This window comes from Elaeis guineensis, chromosome 1, assembly GCF_000442705.2.
Source record: "Elaeis guineensis isolate ETL-2024a chromosome 1, EG11, whole genome shotgun sequence".
NCBI lineage: Eukaryota > Viridiplantae > Streptophyta > Magnoliopsida > Arecales > Arecaceae > Elaeis > Elaeis guineensis.
The window spans coordinates 158,092,692-158,120,282 of NC_025993.2; the positions used below are offsets into that span (position 1 = coordinate 158,092,692).

A 27,591-nucleotide genomic window follows, 5' to 3' on the forward strand; every position below is an offset into this window, starting at 1 on the left:
TTTTTTTCATAAAAAATCATTTTTTATATTTCATGAAAAGTAAAAACTCCTAGAATAGATAGATTTTGAAACTTTCTATAGGATAGAAAGTGATGCTACTTTTTTCTTTTCCACAAATATCCCTTTAAATTCACGATTAAAATTTTGTAAAATATCAATGAATGATTAAGATAAAATACTGAATAATGATATAATATTATATCAATATTATCTTAATATTTATATGAATAAAATAATAATATTATAATATTTATTAATATTATTTTTATCTTAATATTATTTTTATATTTATATTAATATAATATTTATATTAATGTAATATTATATTTAATATTATATTTATATTTATATTAATAAATTTATTATCTTAAAATATTAATATTATATTAATATAAATATAATATTTATATTTATATAAAATTTAGAAGCATAAAGATATGACTTTATATCTATTAAAGATATAATAAATATTTTATATAATTTTTTTTAAAAAACTAAATGCTCAATCAAATATAAATTATTTTATAATAAATTATTTTTTATAATTAATTAAATATGTCAAAATTTTATTTTTAAAAAATAATTTTTTAAAAAATAATTTTTTAATTTTTTTAATTTTTTAATTTTTTAATTTTTTTTTTTTTTTTGTGAACCAAACGAGTCCTGAGATGGTAATTTATCCGAACAGCTGTACCGCAAAGCAAAGCAGGGCATTTACCCAAAGGGTGGAGTTTACACATCAGCCAACGTACTTCCATGCCACGCATCAAGGTCTGTGGGGATTGGATCCAACACTACTAAGGCTTCGACCTGTTATTCCAATAGAATACTTACGAATACATAGAGATTACTAGTCCACCTGCACCTATTTCATCAAAGAAAAACACAAGGTGCCCAAAGAAACACAAGCAATAGCAAAGACTCTGTGCATAAGAGAATGCATATTTGTCATTTTTCCAATAAGAAGATCGTAGCAAGGTCAAAAACAAAACTCCGACCTCTAATTCATTGCTCATAGATGATAAGAACAAATTGATCTACAGATGATAGCATTTTAAATAGCAATAGACTCCATGACTTGGAAGCCACACCATAATTAGCAAAGACAGAATGGCATCTGAAGTAATGAGACCCAGCTTTCCAATGGATAGTCCTCTCTCCACATGCTTTTGCGTAAATTATTCAGATGGAATTTTCATCATACGGCATTAAATGTGCAGTCATAAGAACTGCATAATGTCGAAGTAACACTGCACAGACAGAACATAACAGCGTAAGAGCTAAAACAAAAAATTAAAATGATGTCCTCACAAGTAACAGCTGGACTGAACTACGTACCAACAAATTACACAACTTGCTGTTTGGTAACAAGTCCTTTTGCTTTGCCACTTTCCTTTACCTATAATTTGGAAGATTTAAGTTAGGGATGTTCGTAAACCAAACAAGAAATCTACAGTCATAAAGTTTGTTGGGAAGTGATAGATCAAATATTTGTTTCTTGAGGAGTACAAGATGTTAACCAATCTTAAGCAAACAAATGGTTTGCAGTTATAACAGTAGCATATTGAAAAGAAAGGTTTAAAAAAAGTTTTTGAACAACCATGCTTTGAAAAACTGTTCAACCCACCATTCTGAGATGCAAACTAGCAACTAAATTCACACCAGCCTAAGAGTAGATGAAAAAGGTTTAAACATGATGCTCTAGAAAGAAATCTTGAGTCTAAAGTCACTCATGCTCCAGGGAATCCAAGGCATTATTTATCTTAGATTGGAAGGCACTAGATCAAATGATAACATGACTTAAAGTTAACCCAAGCATGTCAAGAACGTCCATGAATGAATGCGAGCAGCTTCTTTTTATTGAATGAAGACATGAAAGATAAACCTTGGCATGGCTCTTCAAAGGTATTAGTAAATATAAAATGAATATGTAATCCTTTTCAATTAAATTGAATTCTCCAAATTGATGCATCTGGAACAGCAGTGAAAACTTACTAGCTAAAGTCAACAAGACTTGTCATGTTTCTTTGTTATAATGTTCTTCTCAATTTACCATCTATAATTTCCTGTCATAAGCTACAACTTTCATCAGCACAACATATTCCAAAACTAACTTGCAGAGTTACTCCATCTCTATCATGTTCTGCTATCATCTTAAAGGCTAAAGTCTTTGTCAGAGTAACCTATTTCAGATCTAACACGCAATAAGGCATATACCTTTAATATAACTGTTTTATAATTATGCCTCTATTTAGCCAGGTTTCTTCTGATCATTGCACATGATCATACAATACCCACAAGTTCTCTACTCAATTTATCCTTTAGAGTTGCATCCTTTAGGTTCCTCCATTTTTTATGAAAGATCCATGCATTTTAAGCTTCCCTTCACTTTAAGAGGTACACATTTCTTTGTCCAACATCCTGACACATGCAACATTGCCAATTCCATTGTTTTATCAGATTTTTTTTTCCTTTTCTTCCGATTTACTAGAATGGGTAGATCAGTTAGTAATCACACTTCCATTTTAAGTACCCTAGTATATATTGATACACAGATATTAGTCTATCTCATAATTTCTGGTAAATTATTCAATTGTTGCTGGCAACCCAGTCATAGATCCTCACAGAATTTGTGCCCTCTTTTTTCTGTCTTCTTCGACTAACGAGTTCCATACTCCATTGAAAATGAATCAAGTGATACACATTGAACACAATCACACATACAGAAATGCACCCTAATACTTCTATGAAGGGCATTCAAAGTCTACAAAATGAACTTCGAAAGTAAAATACTTCTGAACAGAAAATCTACATAACATCTAACATAAACATCAACCAAAAGAAAATTACAGCTCAACAAACTAACAGTAAACAGCTACGCTTTAAACCAAGAAGAGTCTCCTGCTTAACCACACTTTGGATTGTTCCTTGCTGGCACACAAGAAGCTGTTCTACAGAAAGAAGCATGAAAGAAAAAAGTGGCCTTCATGTTGAAGCACCCCAATCATTGCTATATGAGGGTAGGCATACAGGATTTCTCCCCAACAAGTGAATGATTTCCTTTATAATAGACAAGTCAAAGAAGATCACTTATATGTCATTTGGAGAGAGATTTGTCAATTATGGCTCCAAGAGAACAGATTAGTAGTGACATCAAACTATTTTAATGAAGCTGCTCACATTTTTTTGGGACAACATAAATCTTTGAACCTTTGGGAATTAAAATTTGGGAAACTGACCCCAAGTTGGATAGCCTTTCATGGATTCTTCCAAGCCCCATGACTCCAAAAGACCATCTATACCTACAGCAGTATATATAAAGAATATCTAACAATACAACAGGCAACAAATTTTGCTATTAAAAAGGTCACATTTTCGATGCAACTATGCAGGACTACTCCAATTTCATGGCCAAAGTATTAAATCCTCACCGCTCCTTTGTTTTCGTAGTAATCGTTCAAAGCCCACTGATACTTCGACTGATCCAGCCCCAACACATTTGCCAAGTACTCATCCAAGCGCGAATGCACTGCCAAATCCACCCAACAACAGCTCAAAACTCCTGAAATTTAAAGACTCAAAACGCCACGCCCCACCAAAAACCCTAAACCCTCAAAAAGATACCATCTTGGACTTTGGCGACCGCGTCCCAGAAGAACCCGAACGCGGAGCCCGACGACTCGGTACGCGGCTTCTCGAAATTCAGCGGGGGAACCTGCACGGGAGAAGGAGGAGGAGGGGAGGGAGGAGACTTGGGAGGCAAAGGAGCGACCTTTCGAGGGCCGGAGCTAGGATTAGACCCAGGGCTGGGAACTGGGGATCTCGGGGCCTCGGAGGGATTTGGCGTCGCCGGAGGGGTCAGGAAGACCGTGTAGCTCCCGGCTTTTCCGATGACCGGCGGCGGCGTCGCCTCCCACGCCCGCTCGGCCGCCATGACCGACCTCCGAATGCCGATCAGAACCTCCTTCTAGGGTTAGGATCAACGTTTGGCTAGGGAATGGGAGCAGGGGAGGCCAATGTCAAGGGAGACCTGATGGCATCTCCCTACCATGGCGGCCATTGATGGTGTTTTAAACCGCATCCCCGAGCTCCAGGGAACATCGTCTTTTTTGGAATAATTTTAACAAATGGAAATGAATTTCACCTTTCTTTGTAGAAAAATATCTAGATTTGCCACTGGGAAATATAAATAGAGAGAGAGAGAGGCCGCGAGAGATGGTATGTTCGTTGGAGGTGGATGATAAGGGTATTCTGGGAAATAAGTGTTTGGTACGGCGGTTAGATCGTAGCACAAGCGGGTACCTACTGGTCGCCATCTATCTGACACCTGGGTATACTTAGCCGCGGAGGAAAATAAGTAGTTGTTCCGTCTCTGTTTTATTGTTTATATATAGGTTATATGACGATAAGCTAATCTGAGACTTTATTAGTCCATCGGATGGTGGAGATTCCTTATCACAGAAAATGTTTAGTGTACTCTTTGGTGTGGTTTTTATAAATTAACAAGGATATAATAAATCATAAAGTCCTCCAAAGAGCTGGCAACGTATCGTGTAGGGCATTATCCATATTTATCCTGCATTTATCTTGAGATGAGATGGAGTGGATAAAAATAAATGTAGTAGGATGAATGAAGAGAATAAAACTACAAAAATTGTTTATATATAAAAATTATTTTTAGAGATAAATAAAAAAAATTTTATATCCTAATCGGTTTGAGGTTGTTTTGCCATTATTCTCTTTTGGATCAATTGGATAAAATCCACCCCTTTTTATTTTTTTGGTAGAAGATGGCCCGAAGGCCTCTTAATTCATATAAAGCATGTTTACAGACTTCCTTCCCAAAGAGAATCCACCCTATGTAGGTTGGACCACCGGATTGAGTGCTTCTACACTGCCAACTTTACCTTTCGTCGAGAAGAGCGGACTAGTAATAAAAAAAAATTAAAAAAAAAAATAGAAAAAGGTTCAGCATTCGGGATTCAAGGTGCGCTCCGACACGGGAGGATAAATCTGGGGACAGCCGACGGGGGAGGCATGTGACCACCGAAAGGGGTACAGAGACCATGGTACCGTCCATATGGTGGGATCCAGGGATTCACATGATTGGGTTTTCCGCCATGTTGGAAATCTGGATTTATACATGCTACCGTATTATGAGCATGGAAAAAGACAGTAGAAATGTTGCTGATGACGGGTATTATGCTAACACTTGCCACGTGAGCACGTGGTTCTTTGTTTAATATACAGGTTATGTAATTTTAGGATGGAATTCGTTTTCTTTTTCTTTTTTTTTTTGGTAAGGAGAAACTTTATTCATTCATGAAAGGTGTACAAGTTTGCTAAGAAGCAGGCTAATAGATGAACACAAAAAATGCCTATTTCCATAGCCCCAAAGTAGTGTAAGAAAAACCAAAACCTGGTGGAACAAAGATGCTATAAAAGGAGGATATACAGGAAAAACAGAGTATAATACTGAAACCATTGTAAAGACCCAAAATGTTACAGTTGCCAAGAGTTCCAAAGGAGGAAACCTGAGAAAGGAAAACCTGTGAAGAGAGTATGCACAGCAAGCTAAAATATAACCCAAAAGTCCATTGATGTAAAGAGCTGCTGCAAGTAATACAAGAATTGCACGTATACTGAAATTGATGCAGAGACAGCAGCAGCATAGGAAAAGGAAGTTGCAGATTTCTGGTTGTTGAAATAAAAAGACATCAGCAGAGTAATAAAGTCGAACAGAATCCTGCATGGGAGGTGTACAACACAATAGCAAGGAATGTTCAGCCACCCAACTGCCAGTTGTACTACAGCAAGCCTTGTTTAACGGTGAATGTAAGCAAGAGGCCACCTCTTCAATTGAAGTGAACTTGTGAAATAACCTGTAATTAATTGATGAAGACCATGACCTAAACTTATAATGCTCCACCATGAATGAAAAGTTATTGGCATAATACACTTGCTTAGATAGCCTGTAGAAAGCAGAACCCATGATACAGAATTGGAAGAAGCAACCCATCATAAAAGATATACAATCATTGGCCATTAAAACCTGCAACAAAATCCAAAAAAAGTTAGTGAAAAAATACCTATTTGTATGCTTTTCTTTTGTTTTTTTTTATTTCCTTTTTCCTTTTTTTTTCCCTCTGTCTTTTGCCCTTTTCTCCTTGTTTTTTTTGCAATGCTGTACAATATGAAACATCAGAAAAGTTGCTGAAGCAGTGATGATGAGGAACACTGACATAGTATAGGGCACTGTACAATTCTTGTAATGTGTTCGACTGTTGAATAAAACTGATTAACAGTAAGAGTGATACGCCCAAATTGATACCATAGTAAGTGCCAAAAATCTCATATATTAAATATGCCTTGATGAATGACTGTAGAAGTATAGATATGTCGTTTTGCATTATGAGTAAAGCATGAAGCATGAAGTATCCAATGGTTGAAGGACGACCTACAGCAACATTGGTCTTTATGATGCAAGAAGGTACAAGCAGCAAACTTTGAAGAATATGGGACATCAGTGCATAATTTTGAAGATCTTCCAGCAAGGAGCTTTTGATAGCATGAATTATAGGTTGGATAGAACCATAAACTGATACCTGCATATATAGATAACCACAGGCAAGATACTTCTTTTCATCTGTTGTTTCTTCATTTGACCTTTCCTTTTTTTCCATCTCATGCATTATTGTCCCTTTTTTCCACTCAGTTTCTTTTGCACCTCTCTTTTTTTTATCTATGTACATCATTCTTTTGAGTAATTCAATTTTTTTCCAAATTCCTTTTTTCCCTCTTTGTTTTTTATTTATTTTGTTCACTGATCTTTTTTGACTGAAATACATGGCACCAGCACTAACCATAGGAACAAAAACAAGTATAACATTGTTCATCTGGTATGGGAGAAACCTTGTCATTAGATGTTGCTCCATCTCTTGTTGATTGGCATATAATGATATCTTATGTTGAAATGAACAGATCGCATACAATTCCAGCCTTCTCCTTGCATCATGAATACCCTTAAGCAGTAAAACTGCAGTGTAGCCCATGTACAAAAGCATAGCCATTATAGCTTCAAAATAAGACCAACAAACTGACCCATCCTGCAAAACAAAAACAACAGTTATTCCATAAAGATGATTTAAATGCAACAAAAGGAAAATTATACGGCTATCATGGTCAGTAAGACAATATTTATCGATTATAGGAAATTCCATGAGCATCAGCTTGTAGAAGATGTACCGCATTATGATCAAAAATTTCATCATATGACCGCATAAAAACCCCTTGCAGAGCTCTATTTGCCATAAAATCTACCATCTGATTTGTTTCCCTAAAAATATAAGAAATTTCATAACCATCCATACTTGCAAGCCATCTTTGTCCATCTCGAACATAAGGAATATGATTCACCAAATGGAGAGATGGATTCTGTAATCAAGACACTACAGTAGCAGAGTCCCCCTCCACCCAAATTCGGGAAGCTTGAAGTTCTTGTATAGCAACCCTAATCGCAAGCCAAGCGGCCATTAATTCAGCAAAAGGGACAGACAAATGAGGAACTTACCTCCTGCTCGCAAGATGAAAGCATTGTGATTCCGAATGACGTAACCTGCAGCCACCTTATGTTGAATAATTGATGCATCAAAATTAATTTTCAAAACCCCAACAGGAGGGGGTAGCCAAGACACAAGGTGAGGTCGATGTGAAGAAAGAGTTCTTCGCAGTTGGCTATCCCAATACTGGCATGGGTTTTGAGAATGTTGAAAATGATCAAAGCCATAATCTTTCTAAAAAATCATCAATTTGCGCAATAACTATGCAATCATCATTTGGTTGTCATTAAAAATTCGTTCATTGCGAGTCCACCAAAGCAACCAAGCTACATATGCTAAAATTGATCTCTGTTCCATCGCTACCAAAGCATTAGAGAGGTACTCTATGAGAACCGATAGCAAATTAAAATAAAGATTCAATCGGTACATGCAACTCAGTTGCTGCCAAAACATTTGTGCACGACAGCATCGAAAGATAGGATGTTCACAATCCTCCACCCGCTTGCTGCATACATCGCAGTACCTTTGATTCATAGAAATTATATTGCACCGGCTAAGGGTATCTTTACTAGGCAGCCAGTTTCATACCAATCTCCAACAAAATGTTTTAATGCGCAAAAGCACCCGTAAAAATCAAATCCAAACCGAATTAACATGCATATTTAGATCATTATTAGTAAAAGATAACCTCTTCATATCACTTAAAGAAATATGCAATAACTTTGAGGAGCCCCATACCAATTGGCCTGCCCATTCTTCCTGCGATAATGGAATTGCACAAATAAGATTAAGGAGATCATATGAGAAAAGCAGAGCAAGAATTTGAATATTCTAGTTCCTATTAGTTCCTATAAGGTTGGAAATATTTAAGTCCAAATCCAAATTATCCATATTAATATAAGTAGGCTAGACCATAAGTAGAATTATTGTTATCTAAGGATCCTTGTAGACATTAATTGCAGCACCTGAACCAACAACCCATTGAAATTGATACTTCAAAAGAGAGCCGGCCTGAGTAATTCTTTGCAAGATTGCAGAGGTATTTCTATGACCAGTATAGTCAATTTAAGATCTTATAATTTTATATTTAGCATGAACCAGTTGTGCCCATAATGTGGTAGGATGTAAAACAAGCTAGGCCGCAAGCTTGCAAAGACATTAAAGATGATGCTGAGTAGATGCCTGAAACCCCAACCCTTCCCCCCTTTTGATTTTGGAGTGCAAACCTGACTTCAAGCAACTGGATGAAAAGCACGGCTCTCTGAAGTGCATCCCCAAAGAAAAGATCTAAATTCTTTATCAATTTTTTGAAGTATAGACTTAGGCACATGAACAGAAGAATAAACATAGAGGAGAATTGCACACAAAACTGACTGAAGTAAAGTCATATGACCAGTAAAGTATAGTGTTCACCATTTTTAAGCGTAATTTTGCTAGCAATTTTATTTAGCAAAAATTGAAAGTCAGAGACTTTGAGAGACGTACCTCATAATGGGGCCTCCAAATAATGCCAAACCTCCCTTTTCTCCATAATATGAAGCAGATCAATTAAATTGTCCCAAATAGTGTGATTTATACCTGAAGAGAAAGTAATATGAGATTTTGTAATATTAACAAATTGACCAGAGTAAATAACATAAGCATCCAGAATGGCTACAATACAAATAGTATTTTGCATGATCGCATGAGCCACCAGTGGACAGTCATCCACATAAAAAATGTGAGAGATATGAGGACTAGCATGGATCTTATATCCTTTAAGCAGTTTCATTTGAATAGCAGTATACAAAAAATTAGAAAAAACTTGAGAACATAAAATGAACAGATAAAATGAAAAAGGGCGACCCTGACATAATCCTTCAGTTGCAACAAAAGATGGAGAAGGTGTACCATTCAAAAGCAACTTAAATTGGGGATTTGAGATGCATCCATGAGTCTAAGAAATGAATTGATCAAAAAAATGAAACTATCTAAGAATATTAAACAAATAGGATCAATGAACCCAATCATATGCTTTTTTCATATCAAGTTTTAATAATATCAGACCTCTAGAAGGAGGAGCACAATGAAGAGAATGCATAATTTCTTGGACCAGCAAAAGATTATCCATTATATGTTGATTAGCAATAAAAGCACCTTGCTCCTGTGAGATTAAATGAGGTAAAATAGATTTATGTCTCTGAACCAAATTTTTGCAATGATTTTATAAATCATGTTACATAGACTAATAGGATGTTAATCATCTGGATTCTGAGGATTAAGTTTTTTTGGAATTAGAGTAATAACTGTGTCCATCCAAGAAGTAGGAAGATCAGTATGAAGAAAAAAAAAAATTAACTGCAGAAAAAACATTATGCTAAATAATTGGCCAAAATTTTTGGAAAAAAAAACTCCAAAAACCCATCCGACCCAGGCACTTTATCCGGATGCAGGAACATGACAGCATTCTCAATTTTCTCCTCCGTAATGGAGTGAATAAGTAAAGCAATCTGATTTGAAGATAAAATCGATGTTATAATTGGATCAATGAGATCAGGAATCACCACATCTGCCATCCATTTATCACAAAAATGATCAATCAGGAGATGTAGTATCACAGAAGAATCATCAGTGGTACCACCTTGTGGCAAGGAAAAGATATTAATTCGATTAGATCTTCTACGCAATATAATAGAACATTGAAAAAATTTTGTATTAGTATCACCCTCTTTAAGCCACTGGACTCGAGATTTCTGATGCCACATAATTTCAATACGATGAAGGATCATGTTATATTTTCGAAGCAAGGACAGCAACAGAACATAATCATTCATGGATAAAATACCATTCTAAGATTCCAAAAGTTGGATGTCATAGATCTGATCATATAACTGTCTAACCCATGTATTTAAAATACCTAAAGTAAATTTCCACTTACTTATGGCACGTCTAATCTTTTTAAGAAGAAAGGAAACTCTATCCAAAGAGTTATGCGTGTTATAACTAACCCAATTCTTCCAAATCAAATCAAAAATATTAGGATAAGTTAACCAAAATTTTTCAAACCGAAACAACCGTGGACCTCCATTAATATTATAAAGAATAGAAAGAAGAAGAGGACAGTGATCAAAAGCAAAACGAGTCAGATGAGTGATCGAAGATTTAGGATACATATTAACCCAAAGATCATTAGCAAACTCTCGATCAATCCATTCCCAAACTCGAGCAGCACCTAATCGATTATTGCACCATGTATAAAAGGGTCCTGAGAAATTTAGATCAATTAGACTGGTTGACCGAAGAAAAGTATGGAATTCCCTAACATCATGATTAATGATGAAGGGTTTACTCCCTTTTTTATTGGACACATTCAAGATACAGTTAAATCATCAATAAGAAGAAAAGAAAATTGGAGAGATAAAATATTTTGAATCAACGACCAAAAAAACCTATATTGAAAAATCGAAGTGCTGGCATACATGATACCTAATATCCACAAAGGACCATTATGTACAGAAAGAACATCAAAAGCAATCTGCCGATCTATATGATAAAAATTAATCTACCAAGAACCTTTCTCCACACTATAATAATGCCGTCTGATAATCCAATCACATGAATCATATACAAATCCCAGGCTAGATCAAAAATCCTACGATATGATTACAGACTTTCACACCAAGATGAGTTTCTAAAAAACAAAGCATATCTATATGATATTGCCGCAACAGAGATTCCGTATAATTCACAAAAGGGGGCCTAGCCACACCCCACCAATTCCAAACAAACATTTTCATGATGATATATTGGGATGTTGATCCTCGGATCGTGTATCAGACCCAACATCCTTGTCAAGTGAACTCACATCCCCTTGAGTTATAGGCACTGCGATCAAATTATGAGGAAGGAGATTACCTTGTAAAGCATTTTAAAGCTCTTGACACACATCTTCTTGAGTTTGATTTGTTTGCTCATTGGATAAAGAAGGTGTATAGTGGATCTGAGTATGAGACTTATTTGATGTTTCCCCTAGATCAGTGTGAGTATTTGGTGGTTTGAGAGAGAAAATATTAACAGGTTTCCATATCTCGAGCACTGATACCTTGCCTTTAGCAACAAAGGAAGAATTTGACAGTGACTGATCATTGTTAACATCTTCTCGTGGATCTTGCAGAATCAATTTAGCCTGTGGTGGGGAATTTAAATTTGCTCGATCTTTAGACTTCGTAGGAGAACGTCTTCATTTACCTACCTCCTTTCCAATTGCAGGTTGTGTAGCACAGAATATCATTGGTTGAACTATCTCCATATTCTGAGGTTCTTGGACATCCTCCGATGCATTCTTAGCTAAAATGCCAAATTTGGAAGTAGAGTGAACAACAGATGTACTATTTTGACCTTGCACCGAAGATTGCTTCACTGGTTTTTTTGGCTGCAACCATTCATTAGTTAGTCGTCCACCAACAGGAGAGAATTTTTGATTACTCAATGGTACCTATGGATTAAGTAACAGGACAAGCAGTACTCTAGATGCTCTAATCTAAGGACTGAAAATAAGATATTCCTCAGCCTCCTTGGTAGAGCAATCACAAGTATCCATTGAGACCCCAATTTTACCACATTTATAACAAATATTCAACAATTCCTCATAAATCAACTGCTGCCAGATAATCTCATCTTGAACTTGAATCCTAGCTCCTAGACAAACTGGCTTCCTAAAATCCATTAAAACACAAACTCTAGCATACCCCATACATGAGGAGTTTAAGATCCATTCATCCAAAAACAAAGGAACACCAGCATAAGATGTAATTTTTAAAAATTTTTTTGATTCCCATAATTCCAACGAAAGATTTGATAGACGGAGCTAAACTCTTAACTATGTGACAGTATCCCATCCCGGTAGAAATTTTGCTCTCCAGGGTTCTAAGGCAAGCAATTGACTAGCCAGAGACCATGGCCCTTTTTCCAAAATTCAGTCTCTATTTTTCTCCGATGGACACTGAAACAACAATAATCCATCGTATAAAAAAGAGACCTGAAAATCACCTTGAGCACCCCATTGTATGCGAAGTTCTTTTTCAATAAATTTAAGTGAAAAACCCTTACCTAGAAACTTACCTATCAATGCTGACTGCAGACGCTGAGCTAAATGTTGAATATCCTCCTCTCTGTAAAGTAAATAATCTTGGAAAACTTTTTTCCAACTGCTCACTCTCAGCATCCAAAGTTTTGGTGGTTTCCCAACGAAACCTTCTCTGCCCTTGAACTACCTGACTCCACGATCGATTGGGATCTACTATCGAACTTTTTGGCAGGGATGATGAGAATGCAGAGCCTCCTCCGTGCGATCTTGACCCCTAAGGAGGAGGACCCCTAATTTCATTTCTGACATTAGAAGGAACACCAGTTGGTGAGGTAGTGGCGAAAGGAGAAGTGTCCATCTTCATTTTGCCTTTTTTTTATGTGGGAGACTTCCCCTTAATTCTACTTAGACAACTTCCTTCATCCCACCTATGTTAGCAATCGATGAAATAGTCGAAGATGATACCATACCAGCGGCTGAAGAAACATCCAATTTCCCGAAACCGACACCATGGACTGATCCTGAAGGACAACAGTCCATACCAGCCCACAAAACCCTACCTCAATCTTTAAAGTCAAAGAAAAGCAAAACCCTAACCCTCAAAACCCTAACCAGGAAGTGAAAAGGAAGGTAGATGAATCGCAAGACTTTCTCACACTAGACAATCCTAATTCATTTTCAATAAAAAAAAATAGTATGGAATACGTTCGGGTTTCAATTTCATGTACGAGATATGAATCATAGAAGTTTTTTTGGTAAATTGAATCTACAATTTTTGATGATTTGGAGTGAATCTATTTATTAACTCTCAAAAATATGCTTAACTAACAATAGCCCTTGTGGTTAGGACCAACAAAATATGATTCTATTAGTCAATTTGATTCGCATTTGGCTTGCAATAAAAAATTTAGATTTGGGCTAAATAAGTTCGGATTATAAATAAATTACTCCGTCTAAACTATTTAATCAGATTGGGTTCAACTTTTAGCCCTTTGATGTGTCTAACTCATTTAGAGGAGGTCATGGGTGGAGCTTGGGTCCAAAAAATGTTAAATTTTACATAGATCCAACTCACGGTCCGATTAAAAATGAATAGAGTTTAGGCTCGAAGCCCAACTCATGATCGGCTCTAAACCCATTTAATAATCGAGTTGGGTCAAATTAAGGAAGTTAGACAGCTTGCCTCCTTATTAAATAGGTTAATAAATTTATAGGTTATATAAGTTAATAGGTTATACAGATCAATAGAAAAAGTAAGTTATCCATTTGTTAAACATGTTAAATGGATTGAATTGGGTTACCTAGTATGTCCAAATTTCAAATTTTGATATATTTAATAACTAGGTTTGCTTCAAGTTTAAAATTTTTTGATCTATCCGTATCTGATCCAATCCGACTCATCCTACATCCCTACTTGTGGTAGCGTTCCTGTGTGACCTCCACAGGCAAATACAATATTTGGGGTGCTAAATTTGATTATTTTGGAAATTATTTATTCAGTATTATTTTCCAATTCATGTAGCCAAGGGATACATGGAGAAACCCATTGCTATTTTATCCAAACAAAAACTTTGTTTTATTCGCTGGATATCTGGTTGGCTCCTTCTACAAGTGTTGCCTCTGTTCTTTTAAGTTGTGCCTTTTTATCTACCCATCTGTGAACTTTCTCATCATGTTTATCTGTACTTTCTCTAGCTGAAGTGGTACTTGTAGTGCTGAGTATCGTAAGTTTCTCTATCTCTTAGTTCTATCTTAGGTTAATTATAGACTCTTTTATTTGCATGGAAGTTTATGGTATTTTATGTGTTAATAAACAGTTCATGATGTGTTTTCTGATTTACTTGTGCAAACAAGGATAAGGATTCTGCTGTGCCTTCTAAGGAACAATGTGTTAAACCAGGTAAATTGAAGATTTTCCCTTTTTTCACCCTCAGTATTGAAGAATCATACTTGTTTGTTTGTTATTTTGTTCCTTATCTTGTTAACCATTAAAAGTCACTTGTTCTACAAATGATTAAAGAAATTTTGTTTTATGTCATTACAGTGGAAAGAATTCAAAGTTAGTGAAGGACTACCACAAAGGATCATTAGCAATTATTTCAGAAATTGAATCCAAACATGCTATAGAGCAGTTGCTAATGCAAGAGGCCTTTCCAAGGTACTTATAAATTGGATCATTCCATTAGTTCTGTTTCTTCAGTGTATTTATTTTAATTCTTTTTAACATACTAGTCTCTCTCCCTGTCAATCTGTACAGCTGCACTGCTCATGATGTTTCATGTTTCTTATCTTCTTTATTTAACCATCTTGTTGATGATCAATTTGGGTATGAGAAAATATGGCATACTTCTACTGAATCTCATGCTATATGCCCATTAAGTCCAGTAATTTTCCTTTCTAACATACAATCTCATGGATACCTATTTTTCCTAATTTCTTATTATTGTAGAACAGAAGTATTTATAACTTTCAAAGTTAGAACATGGTTAAAGGATGATTTAACATCTACAATTAGAATTTTAATTCATGTACCTACAGAAACAAATATTTTCTAAAACTATTAGTATAGAAGCATATAATCATCTGTGGGGTGGTTTTAATGAAGCCTCTTCAAGGAACATATTCTTTGCGATAAAACATCTCTCTCTCTCTATATCTCTCTAGTTAAAGTACAGGTATACTATTACAAAGGATTAGCTAAAGCTAACATCAGGAACACTTTGAAAAAGGAAACAAAATTCTCTTACATTATAGCCTAAATGACTGTTAAGCTTTAAAGCTATTATCGTGTCCCAGTTTCAGACTGGCATCGCTAGTATTAGAAATTAGGAACTTCTCCCATGCAAGCCAGCTCATAGTTGCACATTCCTTCAACTGTGAGAAGTTCTTACCACCTGCTATCATATTTAAATATTCTTCCTCATATGCTTATCGTCAACAGATGAATGCAGTAATTTAAAATGCATATTCTTGGATGATTAAGGCTCATAGAAAATCATGCATCGTCATTTCATTGGCGTTCTCAAAGTCAAATAGTAGAAAAATTTCTCTGAAGGATACAAGTATTCATAGACCTCTGCATGCCCAAAATTATTAATTGATAACTCATCTAGTAATTGGAGTTTGGAGAACTTTGTGAAGTAGGCATCTTACTAAAATTCATCTCAATTTTAAATAAATTGTTATCCTCTAGTCGCCAGTTCCTTTGATCACCTACCACAGACATTTTATTGTTTTGTTGGTCTAGTGGAAGCTGAGTGAGCTGAAGTATAAGATAGAAGCACTGGGGTCTGCACTTGAAAACCATAGTACTCATCGATCCATGTTATGGGGCACATAAAAAGCTATCCAGCATTAGGGCTTGTTTAGTTAATAGCGGTCATTATCATACATTCTATGAAGTTTTGGGGGTGCTTTTTCACATTTTATATGAGGGATGAATGCGATAAACTGACAAAGATAATTCAATCACAGTTGTAGATTATCAATTTACAGAAGTTCGTCAGGATGGAGTGCAAAGGGAACTTCTGGATAGGGGAGCCAGCAATGCTATGGATTTCCAGTATCAAGCTTTACACAGAGTCAGCAAGGATCCTGCTGAAAAATGTCAAATAAATAGGCCGTGACAGAATTTTAATCACTCACTGGTCCCATTTCTATGAGCCTCATATATTTAGTCGATAATGCCTCCATCCATCCATAAGTGAATGTTAAATTACTTACAAGTCCCGAAGTTACGGTTTTTTTTAAATTTCACGATTCTTGCAACTTTTCTATTCAGCATCTTAATCATATAAATGATTTCTCAAAACATACACGGGCAATAAAGGGCCTCTGAATTATGTCTTACATGGCATGCGCCATATAGTCAAGAGCGTTGCCAATTATAGCCGCTCGTTTATGTAGATTTCATTCATCAAGCATTCATCTTGATGCATTGCTATACTAATGATGGTTGATAATATGCATAGTCTGATAGTACACACTGTATAAGATATAATTTTTTCTCTAAATTAATATAAAAAAATATTCAAAAAAAATAAGCTATTCAACTGGTGCTTATAAACGGACATACTATTCAACAAAATATTAGACTTTGCTACACCCAAGGAGACTAGGTAGTGAGGAAAGGCCAGGGGTCTCACCTCCTCGCAATAGTCAGGCTCTTTTAAGGGGACATCCTCCACTGCGGAGTCTGGGAATGGATATGGGAGACCGGGATGGATGGTTTGAGACCAACCATGCAAGATTAGACTACCAGGACATTGAAGCCATCTCCACAGCCTCTAAATCCGCTCTCTGTCACTCTCTCTCCCGCCCCAAAAATGGAGGGAACCCTCTTCCCCAACCGGCCAACCCTGCCAAACCAAACCACAAAACCCCCCGAAAAACCCTCAAACCATCCCACAAAATTCAACCTTTCCCTCCCCCCTCCTCCCCCCTCTCCCTCCCAGTCCCTTCCCTTGGACTCCTTCCTTCAACATCTCACCCAAGAGAATCGCACCACCCCGTCCCATAAAAATCCCACCTTTCCTTCCTTGGAGCTCGCCCTCTCCTCGATTCACCAGGAGAAGAGCTCCCCGGCCACGCTGCCTCGGCTCGGCAATGGCCAAGAGGACTTCCGAGGAGGCCAACAGGACCCCCGCCTGGAATTCCTCTCCAGAAAAGGCAAGTCTTTGCTCAATTCCATCATCAAACAGCCTCTCCCCGCATTGAATTCCTATCTGGAGTCGGCTAAAGATGAGATTTTTGGCCTGGATTTGGTCAGCCTCTTGAAGGGGCTTGATCTCTCGGGGAATTGGGAGAGAGCCCTCCTCTTGTTTGAATGGGTCGTCTCCAATCCGGACGTCAGAGGAGCCAAATTAGATGCCCCGGCAATCGAAGTCATCGTTCGGGTGCTGGGCAGGCAATCCCAGCATTCCATTGCCTCCGAGGTGTTTGATTCTATTCCACTGGAGGACTACTGTCTTGATATCCGTGCGTACACTACCTTGCTCCATGCCTATTCCCGGGCAGGCAAGTACGATAGAGCCATTGCCTTATTTGAACAGATCAAGGTGAAAGGACTGTCGCCCACCTTGGTCACCTACAATGTAGTGCTTGATGTATATGGTCGCAAGGGCCGGTCTTGGAACAGGATATTGACCCTTCTGAATGAGATGAAGAGCAGCGAAGTGGGTTTTGATGAGTTCACTTGTAGCACTGTCATTTCAGCTTGTGGAAGGGAAGGGCTGTTGGTGGAGGCATCAGAGTTCTTCACACAAGTGAAGTCTCAGGGCTATGTTCCGGGGATTGTCACATATAATTCTCTGTTACAAGTGTATGGGAAGGCAGGAAATTATCCCGAGGCACTGAGTGTTTTGAAGGAAATGGAGGATAATAACTGTGCACCAGACTCTGTTACTTACAATGAGATTGTAGCAACATATGCTAGAGCTGGTTTCTATGAAGAAGGGGCAGCCGTGTTAGATAAGATGACTCGTGAAGGTATCAGGCCCAACTCTGTTACATACACCACTGTGATAAATGCTTATGGTAAGGCTGGAAAGGAGATCGAGGCTCTGGCTTTGTTCGATCAAATGAAGAAGTTGGGTTGTGTCCCAAATGTGTGCACATATAATACTATTCTTGGAATGCTCGGGAAGAAATCACGATCGGAAGAGATGTTGAACCTACTCTGTGAGATGAAGTCTAATGGGTGTGTCCCAAATAGGATTACATGGAACACAATGCTCGCCATGTGCGGTAAGAGGGGTATGGAGAAATATGTGAGCCAGGTGTTTGGAGAGATGAAGAATAGAGGGGTTGAACCCGATCGTGATACCTTCAACACTCTGATTGCTGCATATGGCCGGTGTGGGTTGAGGACTCATGCTTTGAAGATGTATGATGAGATGGTTAAGGCAGGATTTAGCCCCTGTCTCACAACGTACAATGCACTATTGAATGCGATAGCTAGGAAAGGTGATTGGGTAGCTGCAGAGTCAGTTATGCAAGATGTGACGAACAAGGGCTTCAAGCCTAATGAGCTATCATATTCTTTGTTACTCCAATGCTATGCAAAAGCAAAACACATTGAAGGGATAGAAGCAATGGAAAAACAAGTTTATGATGGTCAGATCTTCCCAAGCTGGGTGATCTTACGAACACTTGTGATTGCCAACTTCAAGTGCAGATTGTTGAATGGCATGGAGAAAGCATTCAAGGAATTGAAGACGAAAGGGTACAAGCCTGATTTAGTTATCCTCAATTCAATGATTTCAATCTATGCAAAGCATGGGATGTATGGCCAGGCTCGTGATATGCATGATTTGATCCATCAGAGTGGGCTGCAGCCTGATCTGATCACATATAATAGCTTAATGGACATGTATGCAAGAGCTGGAGAGTGCTGGGAAGCAGAAGATATACTGAAGCAACTTCAAGGATCAGGAATTAAACCAGATGTAGTTTCTTATAACACTGTGATCAATGGATTTTGCAAGCAAGGGCTCATGCATGAGGCTATGAGGATTCTGTCAGAGATGATGGCGAAAGGTATTCCTCCTTGCTTGGTGACTTATAATACCTTCATCGGTGGTTATGTGAACTTGGAGATGTTCAGAGAAGCTAGTGATGTTATCAGCTACATGATGCAGCATGACTGCAAGCCTATTGAACTGACATATAGGACTATTGTTGATGGTTACTGTAAAGCAAAAAGATATGAAGCGGCCTTGGAATTTGTATCTAATATTTTGCAAATAGACCCATCTTTCAACAAGCAGTCGGTGCATAAGCTCACTCGCCGGGTTCAGTCATGGCAATGATCCAGCTAATCTCTCCTGGTAAATGAGATTGTTGAGATGCAGCAGTGTACCACTGATTGTAAGTGCTACCATTTGTTCATAGTTTTTGTGGTCTAAAACTTCTCTTTGAAATTGAGTGCCTGTAATGCCAATATTGACTTGTTTGCAATCATGGTCTGGAATTGTTTATTCACTCAGAGTTGAACACTTTCTGGATATCTTGTATGAGTTTAACATTTCTATATTCTTATATAGCCAAGCCAACCCAAAGTAGCTAACTTGCAGTTTCCGTAGTCATGTGTAGTTGGCCATGCCATTGAATGGAAGCTTAGAAATGCCTATAATTATGCAGAAAAATGGAACTTCCGTCTCAGTAGTGTTCTAGGAGACTTGTTATTGTGGCCAACTGGAAACCAATCATTTTAATGCATGTTCTTTGGAAGACATGCTGTGACCGTTGCACCAAGAAAACAATTCAGAGAATGGTGGAAAAGATTCGCCATAAATACCGCCATTATCTAATGCAGATCTCTATAGAACCAAAGTTTGGAAGAATCCAACGTGGATTGTTTTCTGGTCGAAGCTTCATGTAGAGTTTGCAGTTTTTGGAAGAATGTCATCAGAGCTGCGGACATTTTCAGATGCAGTTTCAGATTTGATGTTAGAAATGGAAAACCCTGTTCTCTTTTGGAATGATATATGATGGGCAAAAAGCTTGCTGGAAATATATTTTCTTAGCTTATTATTGAGATCTAGAATGGGTGGCAGTTTCTTGGTTCATTTCGTGTAGGCTGGAATGACAATATCGTATTAGAGACAGGATATCTTGGCCTTCGGATGTGCAGATGAAGTTGCAAAATTTGCTTCAGTTTTTTGAGTGGTTTTAAGTTGGGGGATGTAAGGGTTTGGAGATGGGACCCCCTGGATTTATGATACTATCGGGTCCCTCTAGGTCTTTGAAGTCTTATCATCTGACAGGGTTTTGAAGATTTGAAAGTACATTGCTCCGCTGTCAGTTAAGGCATTTTCACAGGTCAGTCTACCAAATGAAATGTGGAGAAGAGGAATTGGTAAGAATATGATCTCGGTATTCTTTGTTTAAATGTCAGGAAACGGGGAGGCGTGAATAATTACTGATGGGTAGGGGATGGCTGGGAATGCTAACGTCACAAGAATTGGTACCATCAGGGGTGAGCAAAAATCGAATCTAAATCAGTCAAATCGGTGAAATCGAATCAAATCGCAGATTTGATTTGATTTAAAATTTTATTACGATTTGATTTGATTTAAAATTTTATTTGATTCGATTTGATTTATTTTTAACATATAAAAAATATGTTTGAATTGGTTCAGATTTGTCAGTAAATAAAATCATTCTCAAATCGAATTAGACCGGCTTTAATAAAACAACATCATTTTAATTAGAATATTATTTATGTTGGAGTATTAATATATTAAAAAATAATTTTAAATTTATGATGTTATTTATCAATTTGATTTTGTGTTGATTAGTTTTAAACCTTAAGTGACTTACTTAATGAATTGCTTATTTTTTTTGTAATGTGTTGGAGATCTTTATCTTAATCCTTAATGATGGTGTTTGTTTAAAAATTTTATTTTATTGAGTGACAATATCTTATGTTAATTTAAATTATTTTACTTGATAAATTTTTTTGATGGTACTCTTATGTAAAAAAAACAAGTCTTCATGAATCACAAAAATAATAATAATAATAATAATATAAACTGATTAATCTAATCAAATCAGACTGTTTAAATTATGTTGGTTTGATTTGGTTTCAATCTTCTATTAATCTGATTTGATTTCTAAAAATGTCAAACCATTTAGGACTGATTCGGTTGAGATTTGAGCATGAAATCAGTCCAAATTGGATCATGTTCACCCTTAAATTCCACCGTGATCAAACGTATCGCTCCACCTCTTTCTACTAATTTAAAGAGTAGGCCCCTCTATCCCTCCTTGTGGTCCCCTCATATCTGTGAGAGGGTGTGCCCTTGGGTGTACCAGATGATATGTGTCTACGATTTCTCTTTTTTTGAAATCCACCTTCGCGGTTCTGCAGTCTGTGGTAAAGAAATAGGAATATGGTTGCACAGCTGGGTCCCTCCAAGATCGCTTCTTTATCAATCTTTCCTCTTCTATTCGTCTAGTACGATTGATTCTCTTCTTTTTCAGCTCTTCTCCTACCCTCCCTGGCAACTTTGTTCTTCGTTCTGGCGAGGTACGTGCCTCGAACTGAGGGATTTGAGGGATCGAGGCGTTCATTCTTGTAAAAATGCCAAGATTGATATGGTGAGCGGGGTGTTTATAGGAGAAATGGTGGGAAATGGGAGTAGACACATCGAGAAGAGGGTGAAGCAATTGGAGCGAGGTGGCTGTTCCAGGGTTTCTATTCGGAGGATATCTGCTGTTTCGCATGGAATACCACGACATCTTAAAGCCGTCTAGCTAAAGATAGTTTTCTTTTTTTAGTTCTCAGAAAAGAGAAGTCTTTAGGGCATCTGCATCATGTAGCCTGATAGATTTGAATATGTGGTTTGTGGTGGGCATTAAAAGAATAATTTTTTTTTAATTTTTATGTACCAAAAAAAAGGAATGATTTTTGTTTTCTTTCTTTGAATGCATAGATGCCTGGAAAGCATGTATCGATAACTGGCAACCTTAAACAATAAGACTTCTAACTTGATCAAAATTGGGTTCAGAAATTACAAAAATATTCCCTGTGCATTTCCTTTAATAGCTGACCATTAATCATTGTCATACGAATCTTAATCCATATTGAACTAGTATAAAGTGGTCAACAATAACAAAAGAACTGCTAATTTGATTTGACATTGATCTGAAACTTTCTCAAAACTAAAAGAACAAGAGCATTTCTAACTATAAGTTGACCTAAAGACTTGTATTTATGGAGAATCCTCTAAGGATCCAAACCTAAAATCTCAGGCCTCACTTGGAAAACCTTTAAGCATCAATTGGCATCTAACAAGGAGCTAACAGAGTATTCAATGACATGAACAGCCCAAGCAAGTCAGACGTCCGGACAGAACTACTTCATGCTAGGCCAATGTGAAGCTATGCATTAAGGTCTACATTCTTGTTTGAATGCCTATCCGAGCTGGCCAAGTTTAAAAGGGAAAAAGAAAAGGTTTGGATTGACCTACGATTTAACTTTCCTATGCATCAGTAAAATGAGATTCACGTCTTTTCACAAGGAGTAAACAGATGCTAAACTTCGATTGAGCACATTCACTTAATCTTTTAAGAGGGTCTTGCTTCCTTTTTATTTAAATTCTTAGATGCACTTTGTCATCAGCATGTTTAAATATTTTTGAGGGAGTTAAGTGAAACTTATTGCATTACTGAGGCAAGGTTGTGCAAATTTTCTGATAGATGTGATAGGGACGTGTGTTTCATTCTCATAGGCTCTGTTGCACATATAAGTGCAATTTGAATATTATAATTCATATGCGAACATGGCCTTTGCTCTGCATGTCATTAGTTGAATCTACTTATTATCTTATTTGTCTCAGTTGTACAGTTTTGAAATGTTATAATTGTGGCATGACTTATCCAAGCTTGCTAGTATGCACTTGTAGACAATAATTATAAAAAATGTACAGAAAAAAAATGCGTCAATACTGATTTGGTACCTTGATGGTTGTGGAATGTTGATTGTTACAGCTATGTTTTTTTAGATGGAAGAGATTTGCAGTTGTTGCAGCATTCTGCATCCTGGCTGTTTGTGCTGTGATTGTTCAACTGGCATTTTTCCTTCACATGCAGGTACATTCATAATGATAGATTGCCAAATTGCTTGACTGGCCACGATATACATACAAATGCAGATGTAGTACACACATTTATCTTTCATATTTTTGTAGTATGACAAAATTTATCTTTCTTATGTTGGTAGAATAACAAATATATACATATACATATCTGTGTGTGTGCACGTGTGCGCATGCGTGCGTGTATATATATATTAGAATCACTTGCATATTAGCTCCATATATATTGTTTTGATGAATCTTACCGAACTTTTGTTTTCAGAAGACCAGCCAACTTTTCAAGCCCACTGATATTTGCAACTGCATTATTCAAGGTAATACCTTAAAACTTCCAACGTAATTAATTAATCTGGAGACTTCAAGGTTAAATTATACATTACGCAGACCTCAGAAAATTTAAGTTAATGTGTTTTTTTTTAATATCTAATTTAAGTTAATGTGTCAGGAATAAGATCTGTGTAACATTATATTCTTGTATGATTTGGAAGCATGACATTTGATACATGGCAGTTTTGTAATTGTTTAATGGTCATTGAATGCATGCAGTCATATATCTCTGCATTTGAGTATATTCTCAATCCATTAATTATACCTTTAGCCAGTAAACTACAAAGAAGAAATTCAAACCTATTATAAGCGAGCTATTTGGAAGACAATAAAACTTTCTCAGTATTTCCTGTAATAGCATTCAATCAGCCATGTAGGTTACTAGTCTGACATAAGGCCTGTTGGAAGCCTGGGTAAGTTTGGGTAAGTTATCCATGGGATAGACTCATGTATGTGAAAGGTGAGAAGAGGAGAGGTGATTGAAAGAGAAGAGTTTGAGTCCATAGAGAAGTTCACAGGATTGTGCACTAGTAACAAACTGGGGTCTTCCATTTGTTTTGAAAGGTGATATATGTTGTATGAGTTCATGTAAATCAAAATTTCTGATTGTGGTAAAACTCTTTCTCCCCATCTCAGATATTCTCTTTTCGAAATGCCAATTTTCTAGTCATATATAGTTTTATTCCACAGACAAGTTCTCTGAGCATCCAAAAAGGGCCTTAGAGTCTTTCTTTTGCATGTGAGTTTGGAATAGGGGGAAAAAAAAAAAAGAAGAAATATTTGATATAATATTGTTAAGAATACATAAATGACAATAATGTGTATGTGTTAGGCATAATGCTCATTTCTTGAATTCTTTATATTATGGTCAACCCCTGCTATGTTATTATAGGCAAATCTTGGATTCTTTCCCTCTGAACAGAATATGCATTTACTGATTGACATTAGGCTATGGGCAAATTAAAGTCTGTTAACATTAGCTAGTGGAGAAATCATGCATCTCTGGAGCATAACGGTGATTATTATGCAGGATACACCCGATATCCATGGAGGCTGGCTATTTGGCATTTGGTCCTTCAGTGTACATCTGAGTCAAAGACAGGTCAGTATAGAAAAATGGTTTAAATTACTGTGATGTTAGAGAATTCTAGTTTGTTGATCACATTGTCCCTGAGCAGCTATTTTGGATTTGTGTATATCTCCTTGAGATGGCTTACATTGTCACCATGGTGATTGGAGCCACTTCTTCCTGCCTATTGAGCAAATTTGTCACTCTATGTGACCAACTTTTCTGCTACATTATTGTAATTGTCTACCGTCTATGTAGCTGATCTTGGCAATGCTTATCTCTAATCAACATGTCATCCTTTATTCTTTCCAATGTTCTGTTATTTTTCTTTCGGAATATTGGACTCATACTTTTTGATGTTTTAAATCAGACACCAATGGACCATTTTTTTTAAATTAAAAAAAAAAAATCATACGTTCACATTATCAGTTGTGTATTGCATTGGAATGTAATTCAGTGATGCATACCTACGTGCATGCATGCATGTGAATATACAGATTCCTTTAATGAGGGAGTAGATGCTTTCCCTGATTCGGTGTTCCATGGTAGTCAGTGCATGAAATTGCTTTTATGATGCAGTTAACCATAATCATAACCAACAAGCCTTATCAGAAACAAATTAGTATCAGACCTCCCATAATGCTGTTCTGATGTATAAACATTACACACCACTTTTGATGTAGGACCCTAGGTGATAGGACTGCAAATGCACAATGGTGGACCTTGAAGTGAATGATTCAAGGGCTTCCCAGCAGCAGAAATCTGGACAGATCAGAACTGACATGCAACAATGGAGAGAAGAGGGAGATCATGGGTCTTCCCGCAGATTCTAGGTTTAGCAAACAGTGATGAGAAACAGATTTAGGTTTTTAGGAATGATAACAAGGCATATGGAATGTTGTTTAAGAGATTTGTAATCTGATGCATCTTATCTGGTTGGCTTCTGCAATTTATCAATTGATTTTCAGTGATTCTGGTGGAGGTAAAGGGTGGGGACGATGCTGGATTTTCCATGGTTCACAATGGATGACAAGGCTTCTAAAGTTATCAGGGAACCAAAGTAGTGCCTGACATGTTCATTACAGATTTAAGCTTGTTACTGGCTCCAGAAAATAAAATAGGATAGCAAAAAGAATGGTAGTATGGTAAAGAGAGGCTTTAGAGAAGAGAGAAGCAGAAAAAAAGAAAGAAAATAAGAGAATGGAAGGGGGAAAAACCAAACCTTGCCCTATTATTTCTTTCAATCAAATCAACTGAAAACAAAGAAACAATACAACCTTAAAAAGGGATGATCACAATCTTAATACCCTAACAAATTTAATCTTGTCCTTTGCATTAAAATAAGTGACCCTAAAAGACACAGTAGACTAATATGTTATCGCTAAAATTCCCTGAACATTTTCTTGCTGCAGTAGCATGAACAGTACTCATTGCATTATTCTACAGTGACCTGAGCAAAGACTTCATAAGCATCCCTATACTCTTCCTGAAAATGTGGATGCTAGATCTTTAAACTAATGATTGTTTGTGCTGCTGTTAGGAAAGTAGAGCTCTGATGCATTCTGATCTTGTGCCCGTGACTTGGATATGAACACAAAGAAGTTCCCCATCAATATTTTTGTTGAATTAATTAGGTAAGACTTTTCTTTCTTTATGTACTTAAGGGGAAATTAGTTCTGTGTTTGTTTTGACTGCTATCTAACAATGAAAGCCTGCCAATGTTTAGTTTTAGTCCCTCCCGTGTAGTGTGTATTCAATACGCACTTCTGCCTTGTTTTATACTTGTCCCTTGTTTTATACACGCTCATACCAGTCAGGAAGCTAAAACTAAATGACCATCAAAACAGGGAATTAGGAAAAATAAAATTTTGATTATTAGCCCCGATTAAGCAGGGTCCATGCCTCATGTGATTGGACCATAACCATGTACTTCAAGGTAACTGTGCCAGAAGAGTGCTCATGTTCAACAACATTCCTTTACATGTTTATTTGGAAGGTGATTTACGGAGCTTATCTAATGACCAGCGTTTTAAGAAGGATCAAATTTTCAGACCTGCTCTCTGATTTGACTAATTTAGACTAAGGCTTTGTTCTTGCATGTGCTATTGAATTTTTTTGCTTGAGAAAATGTCAGTGTGTCACTTTAGCTTCAAATGGTGGTCTGTGAAGCAGATTGTGGCTTTATAAGCTCACAAAACAAAAGAAAAATAGATATGTTGTTTTCTTATCTTTTTTTCCCCATTTATTTGCAGCTCTTTTTATGCTGCGTACTTGCTCATTCTACTGGTGACGTGAAAGCGAAAGCATAAAGTGGATAAATTAGCAGGATCAGCTTTTTATGAATACAAGGTTCTCAATTGCCCAGGTTCTTCATTTCTTGATCTAGTTATATCTGCACGAGCAATAACCATCAGGCTGTTCTTTTTTTTTTTGGTTGTTCTTCTTTTTCTGTTCCATCACACAAGTCAATGTAGTAAGCTTTCCGTGGATAATATTTCGGAGTGTAGGTGTATAGCTGTTTCTTGTTAATTTCATATGGTAGGAACAATTCTTTGTGAATTGTGATATCAGTCCTATTTTGTTTATGTTTCTTTGAGGATGAATGGTCTCTTTGATAGGTTCCTGCTTGCTCGCAATTTAAGTAATTTAAATCAATGTTTATTGTGCCACTTGGATCTTCTAGTAGCAGAATAAGAAAACCCGTATCTTGATATCTTCTGTTACCAAGCACAAATATTCCATCATTTCTTCCTTCTCCTCTTGTATTGGCCAGCTTTTCTTCTTTTGGTTGATTTTAGTATCATGTCTGACTGTTTAGAGGTCCAAGTGAAATCACACTGTTGATCCCCTCCCTCTCTCCTGCAGTATCTCCACCTTCATATCACCTTGTGCAATTATGATCTCCTTCACATAAGCAGTTGTTACTGGACAATACATGTTATTTTTAGTTCCCTCTAGGACACCCTCGTG

The 27,591-nt window shown here is 36.8% G+C and overlaps 2 protein-coding genes across 24 annotated transcripts; one reads left to right on the top strand and one right to left on the bottom strand.

The window, feature by feature from the left end:
• Positions 1-930: 930 nt before the first annotated feature.
• On the bottom strand, positions 931-4,080 carry LOC105039275 (uncharacterized). The gene is made up of 4 exons (XM_010915375.3): positions 3,625-4,080; positions 3,432-3,529; positions 1,339-1,399; positions 931-1,250 (listed from the first exon to the last, which is right to left on the bottom strand). Exons 1-3 carry the CDS (start codon positions 3,932-3,934, stop codon positions 1,346-1,348), a joined length of 462 nt encoding a protein of 153 aa, XP_010913677.1. The 5' UTR covers positions 3,935-4,080; the 3' UTR covers positions 931-1,250; positions 1,339-1,345.
• Positions 4,081-16,782: 12,702 nt separating this feature from the next.
• Positions 16,783-27,266, top strand: LOC105039276 (uncharacterized). 23 transcript variants are annotated; one of them, XM_073245388.1, is made up of 8 exons: positions 16,783-20,445; positions 20,522-20,602; positions 22,456-22,582; positions 23,119-23,220; positions 23,488-23,539; positions 24,583-24,654; positions 26,162-26,255; positions 26,874-27,266. In XM_073245388.1, the coding sequence occupies exon 1, from the start codon at positions 16,950-16,952 to the stop codon at positions 19,431-19,433; it is 2,484 nt and encodes an 827-aa protein (XP_073101489.1). In that variant the 5' UTR covers positions 16,783-16,949; the 3' UTR covers positions 19,434-20,445; positions 20,522-20,602; positions 22,456-22,582; positions 23,119-23,220; positions 23,488-23,539; positions 24,583-24,654; positions 26,162-26,255; positions 26,874-27,266. The 23 variants fall into 23 exon arrangements, with proteins under 23 accessions (XP_073101489.1, XP_073101481.1, XP_073101477.1 ...); XM_073245380.1 differs by having other exon boundaries at positions 16,783-20,602; XM_073245376.1 differs by lacking the exon at positions 20,522-20,602 and having other exon boundaries at positions 16,783-20,482.
• The last annotated feature ends 325 nt before the right edge of the window (positions 27,267-27,591 follow it).